The sequence below is a fragment of the Coccinella septempunctata genome, chromosome 8 (genome assembly GCF_907165205.1).
Source record: "Coccinella septempunctata chromosome 8, icCocSept1.1, whole genome shotgun sequence".
NCBI classification, from domain to species: Eukaryota; Metazoa; Arthropoda; class Insecta; order Coleoptera; family Coccinellidae; genus Coccinella; species Coccinella septempunctata.
This window is the reverse complement of record NC_058196.1, coordinates 31,040,957-31,057,255: the sequence shown is the minus strand read 5'-3', so window position 1 is coordinate 31,057,255 and position 16,299 is coordinate 31,040,957. Positions and strand designations below refer to the sequence as shown.

General features: G+C 34.7%; 6 protein-coding genes across 10 annotated transcripts; 5 read left to right on the top strand and 1 right to left on the bottom strand.

The window, feature by feature from the left end:
- The first annotated feature begins 122 nt into the window (after window positions 1–122).
- Window positions 123–882, top strand: LOC123318197 (UPF0389 protein CG9231). The gene is made up of 2 exons (XM_044904808.1): window positions 123–393; window positions 539–882. The coding sequence occupies exons 1-2, from the start codon at window positions 206–208 to the stop codon at window positions 720–722; spliced, it is 372 nt and encodes a 123-aa protein (XP_044760743.1). The 5' UTR covers window positions 123–205; the 3' UTR covers window positions 723–882.
- Window positions 883–1,027: 145 nt separating this feature from the next.
- On the bottom strand, window positions 1,028–1,825 carry LOC123318196 (protein MIX23). Its single transcript, XM_044904807.1, has 3 exons — window positions 1,664–1,825; window positions 1,240–1,503; window positions 1,028–1,182 (listed from the first exon to the last, which is right to left on the bottom strand). Exons 1-3 carry the CDS (start codon window positions 1,706–1,708, stop codon window positions 1,081–1,083), a joined length of 411 nt encoding a protein of 136 aa, XP_044760742.1. The 5' UTR covers window positions 1,709–1,825; the 3' UTR covers window positions 1,028–1,080.
- Window positions 1,826–1,951: 126 nt separating this feature from the next.
- Window positions 1,952–4,233, top strand: LOC123318537 (crossover junction endonuclease MUS81). The gene is made up of 5 exons (XM_044905182.1): window positions 1,952–3,104; window positions 3,160–3,357; window positions 3,472–3,703; window positions 3,758–3,871; window positions 3,924–4,233. Exons 1-5 carry the CDS (start codon window positions 2,062–2,064, stop codon window positions 4,164–4,166), a joined length of 1,830 nt encoding a protein of 609 aa, XP_044761117.1. The 5' UTR covers window positions 1,952–2,061; the 3' UTR covers window positions 4,167–4,233.
- Window positions 4,234–4,279: 46 nt separating this feature from the next.
- On the top strand, window positions 4,280–7,936 carry LOC123318538 (60 kDa SS-A/Ro ribonucleoprotein-like). Of its 5 annotated transcripts, none has more exons than XM_044905187.1 (7): window positions 4,280–4,364; window positions 4,830–5,485; window positions 5,546–5,754; window positions 5,921–6,129; window positions 6,180–6,511; window positions 6,562–6,790; window positions 6,841–7,936. In XM_044905187.1, exons 2-7 carry the CDS (start codon window positions 4,849–4,851, stop codon window positions 6,998–7,000), a joined length of 1,776 nt encoding a protein of 591 aa, XP_044761122.1. In that variant the 5' UTR covers window positions 4,280–4,364; window positions 4,830–4,848; the 3' UTR covers window positions 7,001–7,936. The 5 variants fall into 5 exon arrangements, with proteins under 5 accessions (XP_044761122.1, XP_044761121.1, XP_044761119.1 ...); XM_044905186.1 differs by lacking the exon at window positions 4,280–4,364 and adding an exon at window positions 4,454–4,691 and having other exon boundaries at window positions 4,736–5,480; window positions 5,541–5,754; XM_044905184.1 differs by lacking the exon at window positions 4,280–4,364 and adding an exon at window positions 4,456–4,664 and having other exon boundaries at window positions 4,795–5,485.
- Window positions 7,937–9,545: 1,609 nt separating this feature from the next.
- Window positions 9,546–10,071, top strand: LOC123318731 (60S ribosomal protein L30). The gene has a single exon (XM_044905455.1). It carries the CDS (start codon window positions 9,680–9,682, stop codon window positions 10,025–10,027), a length of 348 nt encoding a protein of 115 aa, XP_044761390.1. The 5' UTR covers window positions 9,546–9,679; the 3' UTR covers window positions 10,028–10,071.
- A 330-nt stretch (window positions 10,072–10,401) lies between these two features.
- LOC123319169 (protein disulfide-isomerase A5) lies at window positions 10,402–14,365 on the top strand. Its single transcript, XM_044906029.1, has 9 exons — window positions 10,402–10,562; window positions 10,615–10,838; window positions 10,892–11,096; window positions 11,277–11,497; window positions 12,182–12,455; window positions 12,584–12,884; window positions 12,956–13,158; window positions 13,217–13,409; window positions 13,728–14,365. The coding sequence occupies exons 1-9, from the start codon at window positions 10,524–10,526 to the stop codon at window positions 13,982–13,984; spliced, it is 1,917 nt and encodes a 638-aa protein (XP_044761964.1). The 5' UTR covers window positions 10,402–10,523; the 3' UTR covers window positions 13,985–14,365.
- The last annotated feature ends 1,934 nt before the right edge of the window (window positions 14,366–16,299 follow it).

Here is a 16,299-nt window from a genome sequence, read left to right as displayed (position 1 = left end):
ATCCAAATTTAAATATATACCTTCCCCGGTAAACGGAAAAACGACCAAAAATTTTATTGCACTTCCTCAGTTTTTTTAGTTAAAGAAATACCTTGACAATTCTGACCTTGATGTAGATCAAATCAATCGTCATTGACTGTTCATCGAGTATGTGATACATTCGTATTTTTTAAATTGCATATTCCTCATTAGAAAACTGATAATAATGGGTCTCCAAAGATACTTTTTGGGTACTTTGGTACGTCGTTCTGCTTTATTTAACTTTCGTAGAAATATGGTCGAGGGCCCAGATTTATCTAAATCTCACAGAACAACTAATTTTGAGAAGAAAATATTAGTCTGGACTAAAACTGGAAATTACAAAAGTGTAGCAGAAGTGCCGGAATATGTCGGGTAGGTCAGGGTACAGTAATAATTAACAACAAAATATGTTTACTTCTAAACAATGATTACATAAGCATAGTATATAAGTAAACAAGTTGTGGTTAATTAGAAATAATTAATGAGGTTACCACTGTGATAAATTGTTTCATTTTAGGCAACAGGTTATGGAAAAGGGAAGAAATCGTATGAGAATAAGAGTTGCCAATATTATGATGGCTTTAACAGCTCTAGGCTGTATTTCCATGGTAATCTTAGGAAAAAGAGCTCATGAAAGAGGGGAATCAGTTGAAAAAATGGGTGAAGATTGGCATAGGGAAATCAGACAGAAGAGTTCATAGTTTCCAAAAGAACCTGCTATTTAGTAGATATAGATATATTCGGCCAAAAGTGTCTGAATATTCTACGAAGTTTAATACTCTGGATTCTATATTGATTTTAAGAAATAAAATGTGTTTTGTTCATAATAATCATTGATGATACAAGTCTTGGTGATATAAAGTGTTGCCTTATTTCAGTAGAAAGAATTCTAGTATATATAATTAATGATTAACTGCCATTTCCTTGTGCTACAAAATTGGCAGAGACTAGATGTGTTTTAATGATCGCAACAATTCATTTGATACTTCCAATAAATTGAGGAATCTGCATTATCAAAAATTTATTTCCCAAAAGACTACTACAAACAAAAGAATGAAATTATTCTGGCTTAAAATATTTTCTACACTTATCATTGAACACTTTAGAAGTTCGTTGTTTGAGGAGATCCTCTACTGTAAGTTCGACTTGTAACATTCTTAACTGTAAATTGAAAATTCATTGAAATTATATTCATTAGGAAGATATCCCTATAATTACCTTGGTCTGCTCTGACCTGAGTGTTTTCGATAAACTTATATCTGGAGATTGTTCTCTTAACTCTCTCAATTTTTTCACTCTTTCAGCAGTTACAGTAATGCACTTTTTAATAGTTGATTCTCTTTTACTATTTCCTTCTTGTAATTGTGCATATAATTCTTTGCATGACTTCGTACCATCTGGATGGAAGGAATCTGTTGGAATAACTGAGTTGAGTGTATTCACAATTATATCATCGGTTTTCCTCATATTTTTGATCGCTTCCTGTAAGAAGTAGATGAAATCATTTGAATATATTTAGTGGAGATAGTAATTTTATTCTTCATTCTTTAATGAACTTTGCAAAAGGGAAGTTAAAATTAACAACTGGAGATCTCATGATACTCTGCATTTTTCGAATATTTATTATTTAAGTTTCACACACTTGAAATTCACTAAAGTCCCCACATTCCATTACAGCTTCCGGCATTTTCGTTAAATTAGTTTCATATACAATTGAGCGATTTCCAGCGAAATAAAAGTAGAAAATTATAGGTTAAAGTTGAAAATTATAGGTTAGACGTTATGACTTGTGAAAATAGTTCATTTGTACCAGAGACATTCTCTATGATTTGTACCAGAGACTTTCCCTTTCTCTATGATTCGTACTTGTACCTTAAAAACCACAGAAAACTGTTCATCAGTGTTCTGTGGTGGTAACACTTTTCTTTTTATTAGATGTAGAGACTCGTAGGCACAGTTATCAATGTGGGAAAATCTCTTTCAAAAATATAGCAATTTTTGAATCGAATGGAACTGAGGAACTCTCAAAACTAAAATAATATGGAGAATAGGATATCGGTGAAACTCAATAATCCTAATCCATTATTCGAGAAATGGCTCATGGAATGGAGAGATCAGGCGAAAGAGAAAAATTTGAAAACACAGCATGCCTATTCTCTGGCTCTTGCATCTCTTCGGAAATATCCATTACCTCTGGAAAGAGGTAAGGATTGCAAAATATTGAAAGGTTTTGGTACCAAAGTATGTGATATGTTAGATGAGGCTCTTGCAAACTACAAAAGCCAGGCTGGTCAGTCTACTGATTCATATGTTCCTACCACTGCCAGAAAAAGAAAATCTACATCATCAAAAAAAATACAAGATAAATCAATAGAGAATGAAGATTGTGATGACATTTCTGGTGACGATTATACACCTTCATATAGATCAGGAGCCTATGCAATTTTATTAGCTTTATATAAAAACTCTTTAGAAGATAATAACCAAGGTTACATGTTGAAAAAGGACTTAATCAAGGAAGCTCAAGTTTATTGTGATACTTCATTCACCAAAGCCAAAGTTGGAAGTTTTTATACTGCCTGGAATTCAATGAAAACATTAATAAGTAAAAAATTTGTGAGTAAGGAAGGTAATCCTGCTAAATTCTCATTGACCCATAAAGGAGCACTCGTAGGATGTACGCTGTATACTAAAAGTGATTCATCGAATACACAAACACACAGCTCTTCGAGTTCCATTGAAACTATCTCTGCAAAGAAAATAGATTGCAATAAAGAATTAGTTGTTTTGAGTGATTCCGATGATGAAGAAGCTAATGCTATTGAAAATTTTTCCTCTAAAAAAATTGTTCCAATGAGTCATGAATTGAAAGATATATGTGGGGAATTCTCTGAAGAAAACAGGTTAGAAGAGAAGAAAAAAGTAGTAGGTGCCTTTGAACCACAAAATGCAATGTTGAGAACAGATTCCAGTAGTGAAAAGAAAGCAGGACAAAGTAGTGAGTTTTCAGAATATGAGGATTTCTTAATGGCCCCTTATTCGTTCGACATTATATTGTTTGTTGATACACAAGAAACTAATGGGTGAGTGATTGGTATCTTGTGATGGTCAATATGATACTATTCCTTCATTTTATAGAAGACAAATTGATCCAAAAAACGATGCCATTTTGAAGGAGTTAGAGCGTTTGAATGTGAATTATGAAGTGAGAAATCTCAAGGTGGGGGATTATTGCTGGGTTTGCCGTCATAAAATATCCAAAAAGGAATTCATTGCACCTTACATTGTTGAAAGAAAACGAATGGATGATTTAGCAAGTAGCATTAAAGATGGGAGGTGAGATTGAACACAATCATACGGAGATTTCAGATAATATCAATACATACTTGTAACTAAGGGAATGTATAGTTTGAAGCCTGATGATGAAATGCATTATCGAATAGTTTTCAGGTTCCATGAACAAAAATTCAGAATCAAACAGTGCGGTTTACAAAATATCATCTATATGGTAGAAAGTTACGGAACCAAAGATCAACATGTTGGATTACCCTTAAGCTCTTTGAATCAAGCAATAGCTAACACTTTGATACAAGATGGTTTTGTTATTAAAATTGTAGATGGTGTTCGGGGCTTAGCAGAATATTTGTCCTGCATGAGTAATCTTATAAAAAAAAATTATGAGGTATTCAACACTAGACGTCTGAGAAAACGCATGACTTACAAATATTTTTTTCAGAAAAAAACCATAGCAAGCTGCCCCAAAGAAAACATAAATGATATTTCAATATCAGATGATCTAGTATCTCTGATGTATTTCCTTGAGTTCAACAAATTTTCTTCGAAAACAAAGGTGATTTTTCAAATTTTCTCGCATATATTTACTCTAGATCTTGAATTTTCAGAATTTTACGGTGAAGGAAATGTTCATCCGACAATTGTTACAAATTAAAGGACTTTCTGTCGATAAAGCATTTGCGATTGTCGAAGAATATCCGACTCCCAGAGCATTAAAGGATATGATAATAGAAAATGAGAAGAAAAGTGTGAATATTCTGTCGAATATAAAATATGGTAAACTTGGCAAGAAGATTGGCCCGCTGCTTAGTGAAACGTTATATATGTTTTACTCAAAAATGTGTTTTTAATAGTATTATTATGATGTTCTGTTTTCGTTTTGTTCACATATAATTGAAATATATATTTTTTGATATCTCCAGTTTTCTCATTACTGCCAACTTATGATTAATGCATAAATCAAAAAATTATTAGGTTAGGTTTATTACGACTCTATGGTTTGAGGTGATTTTGATTGGGAAAATAAATTTTCTTTCTACATTTTTCCTGTAAGTTTTTCATTTTCTTTCATCTTTTTTATTTTATAAATGAAATTAACAGGAATTCAAACACAGATAATATTTTCGGTCTTAGTCGAAATGAAAAAGGCAATTTTCTTCAAATTTTCACTTGAATTGGAAATTGTTTACTTTCCGACTAGACTATTTTCGTTCAATCGTGATGTGAATATGATTAATGTTTATTTACATAATAGTTACATGTGTTGCATTTCAATTTAAGTAGGACAGCAAAGTTTTCTTCAGCCATTTTTTGTGAAGCAATAAAAACTGTTGGACATAATTTCCCTGGTAGTTGTTTTCATATGCTCCACTAAAATCATTCATTGCTGTATACCGTTACCGGGAATAAATCCACTAAAATACTTTCCTAGTTGAATTCTAACAAATTCAGATAATTAATGATTGTGCCCTTTTCTAGACCAGTTAGAAAGATTGATTTCCATCATTGAATAGTTGCAGAAGGGGCGCTGAAATGTCTAAAGCAAATACTAAGAAAAAGGAATCGACGTCCAGTAAAGATAAAGCTTCCGACAAAGAATCGTCGCAGCAAGCTATAGACGTAAAGTTGGAATTGAACAGGCTCAAAAGAGTTGTTTACCTTACCGACCTCACACCTAGATATATAGCAGGAAATCCAGAACTCTTCTTTCTCAGAAACTTTGCAATTAATCTCTCATTCGTTGGTGATATTTTAGCACAAGAGGAGAATGTTCAAGCCTTTGTGGATGTTGTGAAAAAGGCCAATAATGATCCGAATCTGCCCAGGCGTGTTACCCTCTTTTATGTTTTAGCATACGCTCTGAGAAATCACACTCCCAAAAACGAGGTCACAAATCAACTTGCCGATACAGTCTTGGAGATTTGCAAAACTGATGAAGAATTTTTCAAGTTCATAAGTGTCTTTTCGATGATTAAAGGTCGAGGACGCGATCTGAAAAGTAATGAATCTTATAATAAGATCACGACTTCTATGAGTCGAATTATCAGAAAATTTCTCGAGAAGAAAACTCCTTCGGAATATGCTAAAGCTGTTGCTTCAACGAAGGGCCATCACAGTTGGCAGTATAAAGATCTGATTAAGTTATCTCATTATAAAAGTGAGACCGCAGGTGAGTTTTCCTCTTGGTTACCGACTTGAGTTTATTAAATGCAAAAAAATTTGTTTTCAGAAAAATTATTAGTAACGGATTATGTACTGCATGGTATGGAGAATCTATTAGAACCTGAAAATAATGAAATGAAAGAGGTTTATGAGATATTGCAAGAATGGGAAATGTTGAGGCATCCCTCTACTAAAATTGAGAAGATTTGCGATCTTATCGTAAAATTAAAAGCAACTTATAGGAATATTAATCCTAAATACATCAAAGAGCAACAGGTTAGTTTGATCAAATAAGTTATTTAGTTAGTTTATTGAGAGAAATACGAGTGATGAATTTAGAATGAAAAATTTTGAGGTTAGGTTATACTCTCTTAGGTTGGGACAGAAAAAAATCAATTTTGTAGGAAAAATTATCAGTTACTAGTGATATGTTATGTTCAAGGTTTGGGCTGCAATCATTCCTCAACTACCAATTGAAGAAGTGATGCAGTTCCTTCCGAAATTCCTTAAATACGACATGTTAGAACCTCAAGAGACATCTCTAGTACACGCAAAGGTCATGGAGGCGCTTTCCATCCCTAATATTAGATCAGCTAAGGTTAATCCATTAGAGATATTCATTCATTTGAAGAATTTTCAAAAGGGTGGAAAGTGAGTATTCCCGTTCGTTCAAATACTTTTTATTCTAAATTTGATTTAAGGCCGATCGATCCCAAGTTGGAACATTATCTGAAGAGCAAAAATCTTCCCATTAAAGTTCCTGCCTCGATTTCCGAAGACAATTCTATATCGAAAATTTTGTACAAATGTTTCCTGGATTCGTATCCGTTGGATACAAGTGTGTTGGGTTTGAGCAGGAACGTTATGATAGTATTAGATGTAGCACAATACGATAGTGCTTGTTTCAAACAGAGGAATATAACGTGTTTGGAAGGGGCAGTGGCATTAACGACATATTTTTCTAAGAGTGAGAAACAAATCGATATAACCGTTTTTGATGGAGAAACACTGGAAGAATTCGATTGGGATAATAGTAAGTAATCATATCGGAAATATTTCGATGTAGTTTTAACCCTTTTTCAGGTTCGGATTCGTTCAACAAAAATTTGAAAAAACTGAAAGAAGTAAAACCTTCCAAATTGAATCTTCACACTATATTCGATTGGACGGTTGAAAATGAGAAGAATATTGACCTTTTTATCTGTTTCATACAGAGTGCTAAGTCTCTACCAACTAACCCTAAAGATTTCAGGAAAACATTTAAAGAGGCCTACAAAAACTACCAAACTAAAACTTTGTGTATGGACATAAGGTGAGTAGAATATTTTTTTTTATTGTTGAATTCATTTTGTTTGCTTTCAGAATTATAACGATATGCTTGGGTTCACATAATCTAGCACCGTTTCCAGAATGTATAAATTCCTTGACGATATGCGGATTTTGTCCGGAAATACCAAAAGTGATTCATTCTTTCGTAAACGGGGATCTCCATCAGCTTAAAAGTCGAATTTCGAAGAATTGATCAGGGCTGGATTGTTTAAAACACAATCTATCCTTATCGATAGTTTTTCATCTAACCAATCATTTGATTTCGTGGAGTCATAGATACTTAACCAACCTATCTTTCGTGAATTTTCCTGGATAAATCAACGGTGTAGCAATTACGCTATCCGATTTGTTGGAAATGGAGAAAATCATGCTAAAAATACCCTGATATATTGCCAAGTTCACATTTTTGGTTAAGTTTAAAATTTAGGTGACGTTTCCTAATTAACTGTCAAAATATGGGGTTGTCGCTGGTTGGCGTGGGGCAGGAAAACTTTCACACATATGACATATGTATGTATGTCTAGTCTATGGTTTAAAGAAATACTGCCCTGCCCTACAGTAACCAATGGCAACAAAACAATTGATTTTGGCAGTTCTTTAGAGGGTTATAATTTTTTCTGAAGATTGATTTTGGTTGAAATTAGGATAACTTCGAACTGACTTTGATTTTGGCAGGCCAAAATGAACGAATCGCTGAAACAATCGCTGCCTGATTAAACTTTTTTTGTGATAAATGATAATTGCCTATCTCAATGGGTGTGACGATGTGATCTATAAGCAATTTTATTGTAACTTACCTCAAGGAAAACCTTCTTTCTTCGACATAACTACTGTGATGTTTCCATTTATACACAGTGATAGGGCTAGCGATTGTAGTTTTGAGCAACTTTTTTTTTATTTCTTTAGAGGGTTTATTAATCTCGTATTCTGTTTTGTTTACACAGGTTTTTGTCATGAGACACATTGATGATTCATTGATTGTTGATACTGATTTTATTCATTGAGAGAACGAGCTCTTCTTGTTCATACACTTCGAATTGATTAGATTCAATAATTTTTTCATTGAAATAATATTATATTTTTGTAACATGCATTTGTACCATTTAAATACAAAATGAATGCTGCCTTTCTTGTTCGTTTTTATTTCCACAGTTTCTCCAATTTGATTGGAACAAATCTGTGAAGGAAGGTAAAACAGAAAAAAAAAACTAAACGTAAGGTATGTACAAGTAATGATCCATTATTCCAAAAAAATTTATTTAAGCAAAATGAAATATTTTCTGAATAACTGGAGGAATGTACTTTGACTGCCATATATCAGCAATTTTGAAAGAAAAATATAAACATTTTTGTGAATATCACTGGAAATTATCCAAAAAAAAAAAACAGAATAACCACTGGGTCAACAGTAAATCAAAAATATATACAAGAAATATAAATATAAACTCTGGTGTTACCTAGAACAATGAACGACGAGGTAATATAACAAGATTAATCTACAGGTCTTCGGTTAAGATAGTCCACAGCTTCTTCTTTACTCATATCAAAATCATCCATGAATATTTTCAGGCATATCTCCGGCAATAACACCATAAATAAATATTCAGTTCGATTTCCTTCAGGATCTATCACTTTTTCAATTTTTTTCATCAGATATTCCAACTGATGCTGGTTGAAAACCATTGTACTGAAGCTATATGTGAGCCTTGATCTGGAATTCTGATCTTTAGTATAAGTTTGGTGTCTCTGATTAAACTCCACCCCATCGAAAATATTCTTTAGATATCCCGAGTACTTTGAAACGTACTCCTTTAGTTCTTTTCGTGATAGATGTTCGCAGGTTAATATTGGAATTGTTGGAGAGTTTTCTTCAGGACTCAACAAACATTTCAATGAATTAGGTATCGAAGTATCATTTTCTCCAACTAAATCTTCATAGTCGTCAAGAATCTTTCTTTCTTCTTCCATTACTTGGACGTTTTTCAGGATGTCGTCAGCAGTTGGAAGGATAATACCATATTTTTCGAAGGAGTCGCTCTTTCTGAAAGGTTCTTTTTTCGAGTTCTTTTTACGATCTACCTTTTTATTTTCTTGTTTTTTTACATTATGTTCTGTCAATCCCCTTAATCTTATCCATGAGTCATCGTTTCTTTTCCGCTGTATCCATTTCTCAAGAGGACTGGCAGTAGGTGACTGCTCCGATACTTTGTTAATGTCCTTTTTGGATCTACCCTTTGTTCGAGTTGGACGTTTTCTCCCTTTGGTCGTTACGGGGGTTGTATTTAGCCCCGATTTTCCTAGCCATTCGCTTGATGTCACATTGTAATCTTTCAACGAATTCAACGGCGACCTCACATATTCCATCATACTCCGTTGTTTCATTTTTCATCGAAGCAAAACACTCGAACAATGCTCTTGAAAATCGGGGAAATTATTTGGCTCCATGAATTATTTCATAGAACATTTGAAAATTTTGAACTTTTGTTGTGATCACTGATCACTCTTTTAAAAAAAGACATTGACATTGACAGGTCGAAAAAAATCATCAATATCAATTTTCATTTTAAATTATTTAAATTCATTCTGAACATATACTTTGTATTCCAAAGATGAAAAATCTATCATGAAAAAGTATTTCTGTTAGTTAAAACTTCTGGTAATATTATTCTTCCATAGAGTATAACGTCACCTTTGTAATGGAACGTAATCTTACCAACTGAAGTTTTATGATCAGAAATAAACAAACATCCTTTTTTGAGGTTCAGTCAGCGGCCTCGTTTGAAATCCGGCGAACGAAGATTATAGAGTTGACTCTATAATCTTTGCTGGCGAAAAGTTTGCTTTTCTACACGTGAAAAGTTTAAAAGACAAAATGGGTGCAACGAAAAAACAAAAGAAGGCGATTGAGAGCATTAACAGCAGACTTGCCTTGGTGATGAAGTCAGGAAAATACTGTTTAGGATACAAGCAAACCCTGAAGACTTTGAGGCAAGGTAAAGCCAAACTTATAATAATTGCCAATAATACTCCACCCCTCAGGAAAGGTGAAATTGAATATTATGCTATGTTAGCAAAAACCGGAGTACACCATTACTCTGGCAATAATGTTGAACTAGGAACTGCCTGTGGAAAGTATTTCCGTGTGTGTACCATGTCCATTACTGATGCTGGGGACTCTGACATTATCAAATCATTGCCTACTGGAGATGGAGCACAGTGATTCTCAAGTTATAATATAATTTGAATAAAACCCTTTTTCACTAACACTTCTTTTTTTTACATACAATTTGGATTCTTAGAAATTTACTTAATATAAGGAACTGAATGATAATAAGTGTGGAATAAGCATATAGGTGAGTATAGAGAAAGTAAAACCTATAGAAGGCAAGAGTCAAAACTTGTTATTCAACCTCTCATTCAATTTTATTCATATATGTCTTATTTGCCTTCGAATAGGGATAAAAATACTAAAAATGGAATGCTGGTTCATTTGTTTTTATAAAAATGTGCGTACAGCAACATCTCTTGAACAGAAAAAGAGTTTTTACTCTTTAGTGGAAGTCACAGAATGAGCTTGCATTGTTGTCACTTTTCTTTAACCTCAAAAAATTGCCGCTGATGAAAACAAATATTAGGAAAAATGAATTTTTGATAGTAATTTAGAAAATATAAAAAGTATTAACTTATCATATATCTGAATATTCATTGCAATCAATATGATCATGAAGTTGTCTCATATTATGATCGTTTGCATGGTGAATACATACCTAAAAATTTATTTCTCCTTCTAATAAGAATCATTTGTAGATACTTGCGTCTTGTCCGTATAACAATGCTAAGTCAAAAAATAAGAGTACTATTGAAAATATAACAGATTTCAAAGATTTTAAGAAGTTGTTGAGGACCAAAACTAATGTATTGGTTTGTTTCACAAGATCGCTCAAAGAATCGGCTACTGTAATTAAAATATTCAAAGAAGTAGCAGAGAGTATCAAAGGCGAAGGCACTATGGTTTTGGTAGATTGCTCAGGGTACTTAGTAGTTTTGGTGTTGTTTCTCTCATTTACTAAAATTCAAATTCCAGAGAGGCTAAAAAGATGTGCAAGAAACTCAAAGTAAACCCGACGCCTACATTATTACGACATTATAAAGACGGTGATTTCAATAAAGATTATGATAGAAAGGAGTCTGTCAATTCAATGTTAAACTTTATGAGAGACCCAACTGGTGATATACCTTGGGAAGAGGACAGTACGGCTGAGGACGTTTTACATGTTCCTGATGCCTCTGTAAGATGTTAATCACATCAATTTTATGAAGACTAGAATTACATCATCCACTTACTGTGGGAAATTAGAAATTATTTCAGTGTTCCACTTGTCATTTATTGACAGTTCTTGTCGATTATATCATTTGAAATGGTATTTCGTGTTGAGAATTTTGTGTATGCTTCATGTCTTAAATTTCAGAATTTGGCACGAGCGATAAAAAAAGAACAAAAACCACTGATGATCATGTTTTACGCTCCATGGTGTGGATTTTGTAAGACTTTGAAGCCAGAATACGCAGCTGCAGCTACTGAACTGAAGGGACACTCAGTTCTGGCTGCTATAGATGTTAATAGACCTGAGAATAGTGTTATAAGAACACATTACAACATAACAGGATTCCCTACGATGCTGTACTATCTGTAAGTTGAATTTGACTGATTCACATTTCTCCTTATTCGATCAAAATGTTCAGGAATGGGATTAGGGATGAAATTATTCAGTGAAATCTTGCTCATATTGTTGGTGATTGATTTGGAGGTTCATTTCATTACGACTTTCCACAGTCTACATGTGTTTCGGCATTGCAGTAACAAATTGAAAATTGATGAAAATTGACTTTTTACCTGGAATATTTATGTCCTCAAAGAATCTTGGCCGCTTTCGGTAGTTTCCGCGATAGTACGATGATCGAGTTATAATGAAATTATGGGCATTCGATTAAATTAAAATTATCCATTTTTTGAAATCCCAAAATTGAAAAATAGACCATAGATTACCCTGTAATCTGTGTCACAGAGTGTAGTCATAGAGAAAGTCTCTGACTGTAATCCACAGAATACAAATAATAATCACTGAAGTTGAAAAAGATCAAAGAGGAATCTTTCCTCTTTGAAAAGATAGTCTGTGGTTACAGTTTCATCGGATTTCTGTGAACCAAGGAGAGAGCTCTTCGATGTTCTATGGTGTACATGGCCATAGATCAACTATAATTCTATGGTACATGGCAACCATAAATGGCCATAAAATCAAGATGGCGATGATAATTTCCTTCATGTGCTGCTCAATATCCTCAAATTTTCCAAAATACACTTAAACCTTTTCAGAGGGGGCCAAATGAAACATGTTTACGAGGGTGAAAACAAAAAAGCGGCTATCGTTTCATTTATGAAGAATCCGAAAGCACCAGCGCCAAAAACGAAAGACGTTTCTTGGAATGATACGAAATCAGACGTTCTGCATTTGTCCTCGGACGATTTCGACGCAACTTTGAAAAAACATAATTCCTTACTCGTGATGTTTCACGCGCCATGGTGCGGCCATTGTAAAAGGATGAAGCCGGAGTATGAAAAAGCCGCATCCGCATTGAAGAAAGAAGGTGTAAGTATGGACCATAGACTAATAACCTTTATTAGTCTATGGTATGGTTCTGCTTCGTTCGAAGTATGGAAAAATGCGAATATGTTTGAAAAGAATTGGAGATTACAGTTTAGTTTTGATTGTCTCAGGTGAATGGCATACTGGCAGCGGTAGATGCTACCCAAGAACAAGCGTTAGCTTCCCGATTTTCAGTAAAGGGCTACCCGACCATAAAGTATTTCTCCGAGGGCGACCTTCGTTTCGATGTCGATTTCCGCGACGCCAACAAGATCATAAGTTTCATGAAGGATCCCCAAGAACCCCCACCGCCGCCGCCCCCTGAAACCCCTTGGTCTGAGGAGAAGTCCGAGGTGGTGCATCTGGACGAAAACGAATACAAACCCTTCTTGAAAAAGAAGAAACACGCCCTAGTTATGTTCTACGCCCCCTGTGAGTTCTATGGCCGATGATCGACGTCAGATTGTACGTCGTTTATGTTTACATCCGCGTAACTTTTTCAGGGTGCGGTCACTGCAAAAGGGTCAAACCTGAGTTCACCAAGGCCGCGGATCACTTCAGGGACGATCCCAGGAAGGCGTTCGTGGCCATAGACTGCACGACGCGGCAGCCGCTGTGTTCGCTGAATGACGTTTCAGGTTATCCGACGATCAAGTATTTCAGCTATTTGAATAAGGCTGTGAGGAGTTACAGCGGAGGTCGAACGGTAAAAAAACGGTTTTCTCGATTTTTGTTTTACCTTATTGTTCTCGTTTTCTCAACAGGCCGAAGATTTCATTGCGTTTATGAGTAATCCTGACAGTTCTGGCACACCACCACCGTCCTCATCTAGTAAAGCTCCCGGTAAATCTGAACAGCCAGTTTCGACGGGTTCTGTCACGTTGACACTTGACAATAATAATTTTAAGCAGAGTATAGCTTCTAAGGAACCCACCCTAGTGTTCTTTTTTGCTACCTGTAAGTAATAAAATACGTGTAACATCGTAATATATTTATACTAGCTCAAAAATTGAAGTGGAAAGTTGGGAGAAATTTCAACAAGTTTTCATTATTATTTTACGTTTCCTTTCACAGTGCGTACTTGAAATTTCGTCGAAATTCCGGGGGTTGTAGCTCTGCCATCTTGAATAATTTATAGAGGCAATTTTAGGTTAAATGGCTTATTTTGATGACTCCTGCCTTCTGTCAAAAAATCCTCAACTTTAAAACATGTACACTTCAATTTTAGGGCACAGTATTTCGCTTTCTTCGTTATTTTACGGCCGTTTTTCGTAGGGTGTGGCATCTGCACTAAATTCAAACCGGTCTACGAAGAAGTCGCCAAAGAGTTAGCGGGTAAGGTACCTGTGCGTTTCGCTCTGTTCGACTGTACAGATGGAGGAGAGGCTATCGACGAATACGATATTTCCCATTTTCCAACGTTGAAATTGTTCAGGGAAGGGAAATTCGAGAGTGAGTTTGACGGTAAGAGGACTCGTGATGCGTTGAAGGCGTTTGCCATGAAGTGGGCCAAGCAAAAAGACGAATTGTAACAAGTAAGTTCTTTGTGCGGTCTCCAGTGAGAGTACGAGTGGTCCAATCGTTCGGACTTAAAGTCTGGGCGGATATGCATTCAATGGAGATTATTTGATTTTCCCTGTGAAAGTATAGAAATAAACCTTTTTATAGTATTTTTCCTCTGATTTTAGGTAGATGTGATAATTCTATTACTTAATCTTGTACTCAGCGAATATAACTAAGTATTTTTTCACTTTGATAGTTGTAATCTTTTTTATACAATTTTGTTTATATCTTTTTTATGAAGTAATGTAATAAGATATTCTTCTACATTTTTTTATTGAATCTCTACACTATTCTGAACTGAACCTTTCTAATATTGTTTTAAAATGAATTAATAAAATTTACACTATTGACTTCACAGTTTTCTTAATTTTTTAATTGTCACTGATGTTGAAATCCACCCTAAAATATAAATTCTAGCAGAAGGCGCTAAGGATTTTCGAAGAAGCGGTGTAAAAATCCATTTAAATTGTCCCTCGTTCGTCAGGCGTCTGGTATACAATCTTATAACTCGGGCACGCCATGTCGCCATCCCCTAGGCCCGTTTGTATATCTAAACCATCGCCAAGACTAAACTAAACTCAGAATTTCATCGAATTCGCCATCTGCCTGACTTCATTGTGATTGTAACGAAACCCACGAATAAAATTTCACCAAAATGGGCCTGCCAGTCTAGAAGAAGCACAGTAACAAACACTCGTAGAGTAGAATTACAGGTATATGGATGAAGATATAGAAAAACAAAGGAAATAAAAGAAATAGTAACAAAAAAGTAAGTTCAATCTGCGATCAATTAACTAATTGATTTTATTTGACCATTGAGGTTCAGATATCTTTGATAGTCTAAAATTTATGACATTATTTATTAATAGAAGCAATAAATAGAATGAGATGTAGGTCGACAAGTTACTTATGTACTTCCATTCAACGAATTGAGCACACAAAAGGTGTTTTTTCTACAATAATCATAAAAAATTTTTCCTTTTTGATCCCTAGTTGGCAGAGGTGGAATTTTATAACGAAACCAACTGAATGGGGGAGAATTTAACGATATCTGCTGTTGAGAAATAAGAATGCCGATTTCCCCGAATAATAACGAAGCCTAATAGGGTTCTGGGTAGCCTGAAACATCTGTTGCATACAATTTCGACCTCGCGTGGCGATCGATATGAAATTTTCCATAATAAAATCAGTATTTCTCGCATATGATCGCAGTTTCGTTGCTACATATTAACTTTTCGGCTTATCGAGGAATATGCGGACGAACAAACACTGATTTGGATTTAAAATGAAAACCCTCGGTCGATTCATGAACTTCTTCGAACTCGTAGCATTCAAAAATGATGATACTAATCAATAAGACGGTAGATTTTCAGATTTCCCAAAGGATTTAGGTTCACGAAGTAGTTCCAATTACGGTTAGTTCCTACGAGCGGTAGTTCTCCCTATTAGTAGTGGTACTGGCTGGTAGTTCTAATAAAAGTGGTGGTCGGAGTGAAGTAGTTCAAATGAACCTTATATCCAATGGGAAATAACTATCTGATTTATTTTTTAACACCAGATACTTGGGACGAAAAGAATTCTTTTTTTAGTCTTGATTCGTTGAAGAAAGATTTGACAAAATCACCTTTTCCCCAAATATTTTTGTCGAAAATCTTCAAAATCGAATTTTTATGTACTTTGATTTGATTCATCAACCAGTACTATCGAAAGAAGTTGGGTTTTTACGGGGACAATCCTTATATTCGGAGAATTACGTTCTTCACGTAAAGTTCTGGATGTGGACAGACTGCCGAAATCCTCCACAAGAATAAGATAGATAAAGATCGCTGTCTGATTGCGGGATTTGAGAGATAACTTGGAAATCGTTTAGACGATTGAAAATCAATAAATTGCAGAGCGTGTAAAATGAGACGGGATATTTCTCTCTTAGGATTTCGTTCCTTGAAGTTGGTGATGACCGACCATTTTTCAGTATAGCTTATCTCCGATCTTTGTCATTCTGAACTAAAAATTGAAATTTCAATTTGTTTATACAGAGTGAGCCATTAAAATCGAAACAGCGGCTGTGTATAAAACCGAATTATATGAAAAAGGAACACGTCGGTTTTTGATTCCAGTGAGACTAAGACTAAGATCAAATTCAAAACCGTATCGTTTCAACCCTTGGTAATACAACCCCAACCCCTACATTTTGAATAGGGTAGATGGGGAGAGTGATACCTCATTTGAAAGGCCTTTCTTTATATTCTGAGTTCAGCATATTTAATTTTTTGGCATTCAATGC

Coding starts and splice junctions, on each gene's coding strand:
- LOC123318197 (XM_044904808.1), top strand. CDS start 206: ATGGGTCTCCAAAGATACTTTTTGGGTACTTTGGTACGTCGTTCTGCT. Junction 394..538: donor GAAGTGCCGGAATATGTCGG/GTAGGTCAGGGT, acceptor GTTTCATTTTAG/GCAACAGGTTATGGAAAAGG.
- LOC123318196 (XM_044904807.1), bottom strand. CDS start 1,708: ATGCCGGAAGCTGTAATGGAATGTGGGGACTTTAGTGAATTTCAA. Junction 1,504..1,663: donor GGGACTTTAGTGAATTTCAA/GTGTGTGAAACT, acceptor TACTTCTTACAG/GAAGCGATCAAAAATATGAG. Junction 1,183..1,239: donor TCAGGTCAGAGCAGACCAAG/GTAATTATAGGG, acceptor TTCAATTTACAG/TTAAGAATGTTACAAGTCGA.
- LOC123318537 (XM_044905182.1), top strand. CDS start 2,062: ATGGAGAATAGGATATCGGTGAAACTCAATAATCCTAATCCATTATTC. Junction 3,358..3,471: donor AGTAGCATTAAAGATGGGAG/GTGAGATTGAAC, acceptor AATAGTTTTCAG/GTTCCATGAACAAAAATTCA. Junction 3,704..3,757: donor TTATAAAAAAAAATTATGAG/GTATTCAACACT, acceptor TATTTTTTTCAG/AAAAAAACCATAGCAAGCTG.
- LOC123318538 (XM_044905187.1), top strand. CDS start 4,849: ATGTCTAAAGCAAATACTAAGAAAAAGGAATCGACGTCCAGTAAAGAT. Junction 5,486..5,545: donor TTATAAAAGTGAGACCGCAG/GTGAGTTTTCCT, acceptor ATTTGTTTTCAG/AAAAATTATTAGTAACGGAT. Junction 6,130..6,179: donor AATTTTCAAAAGGGTGGAAA/GTGAGTATTCCC, acceptor ATTTGATTTAAG/GCCGATCGATCCCAAGTTGG.
- LOC123318731 (XM_044905455.1), top strand. CDS start 9,680: ATGGGTGCAACGAAAAAACAAAAGAAGGCGATTGAGAGCATTAACAGC.
- LOC123319169 (XM_044906029.1), top strand. CDS start 10,524: ATGATCATGAAGTTGTCTCATATTATGATCGTTTGCATG. Junction 10,839..10,891: donor GTTTTGGTAGATTGCTCAGG/GTACTTAGTAGT, acceptor TTCAAATTCCAG/AGAGGCTAAAAAGATGTGCA. Junction 12,456..12,583: donor CCGCATTGAAGAAAGAAGGT/GTAAGTATGGAC, acceptor TGATTGTCTCAG/GTGAATGGCATACTGGCAGC.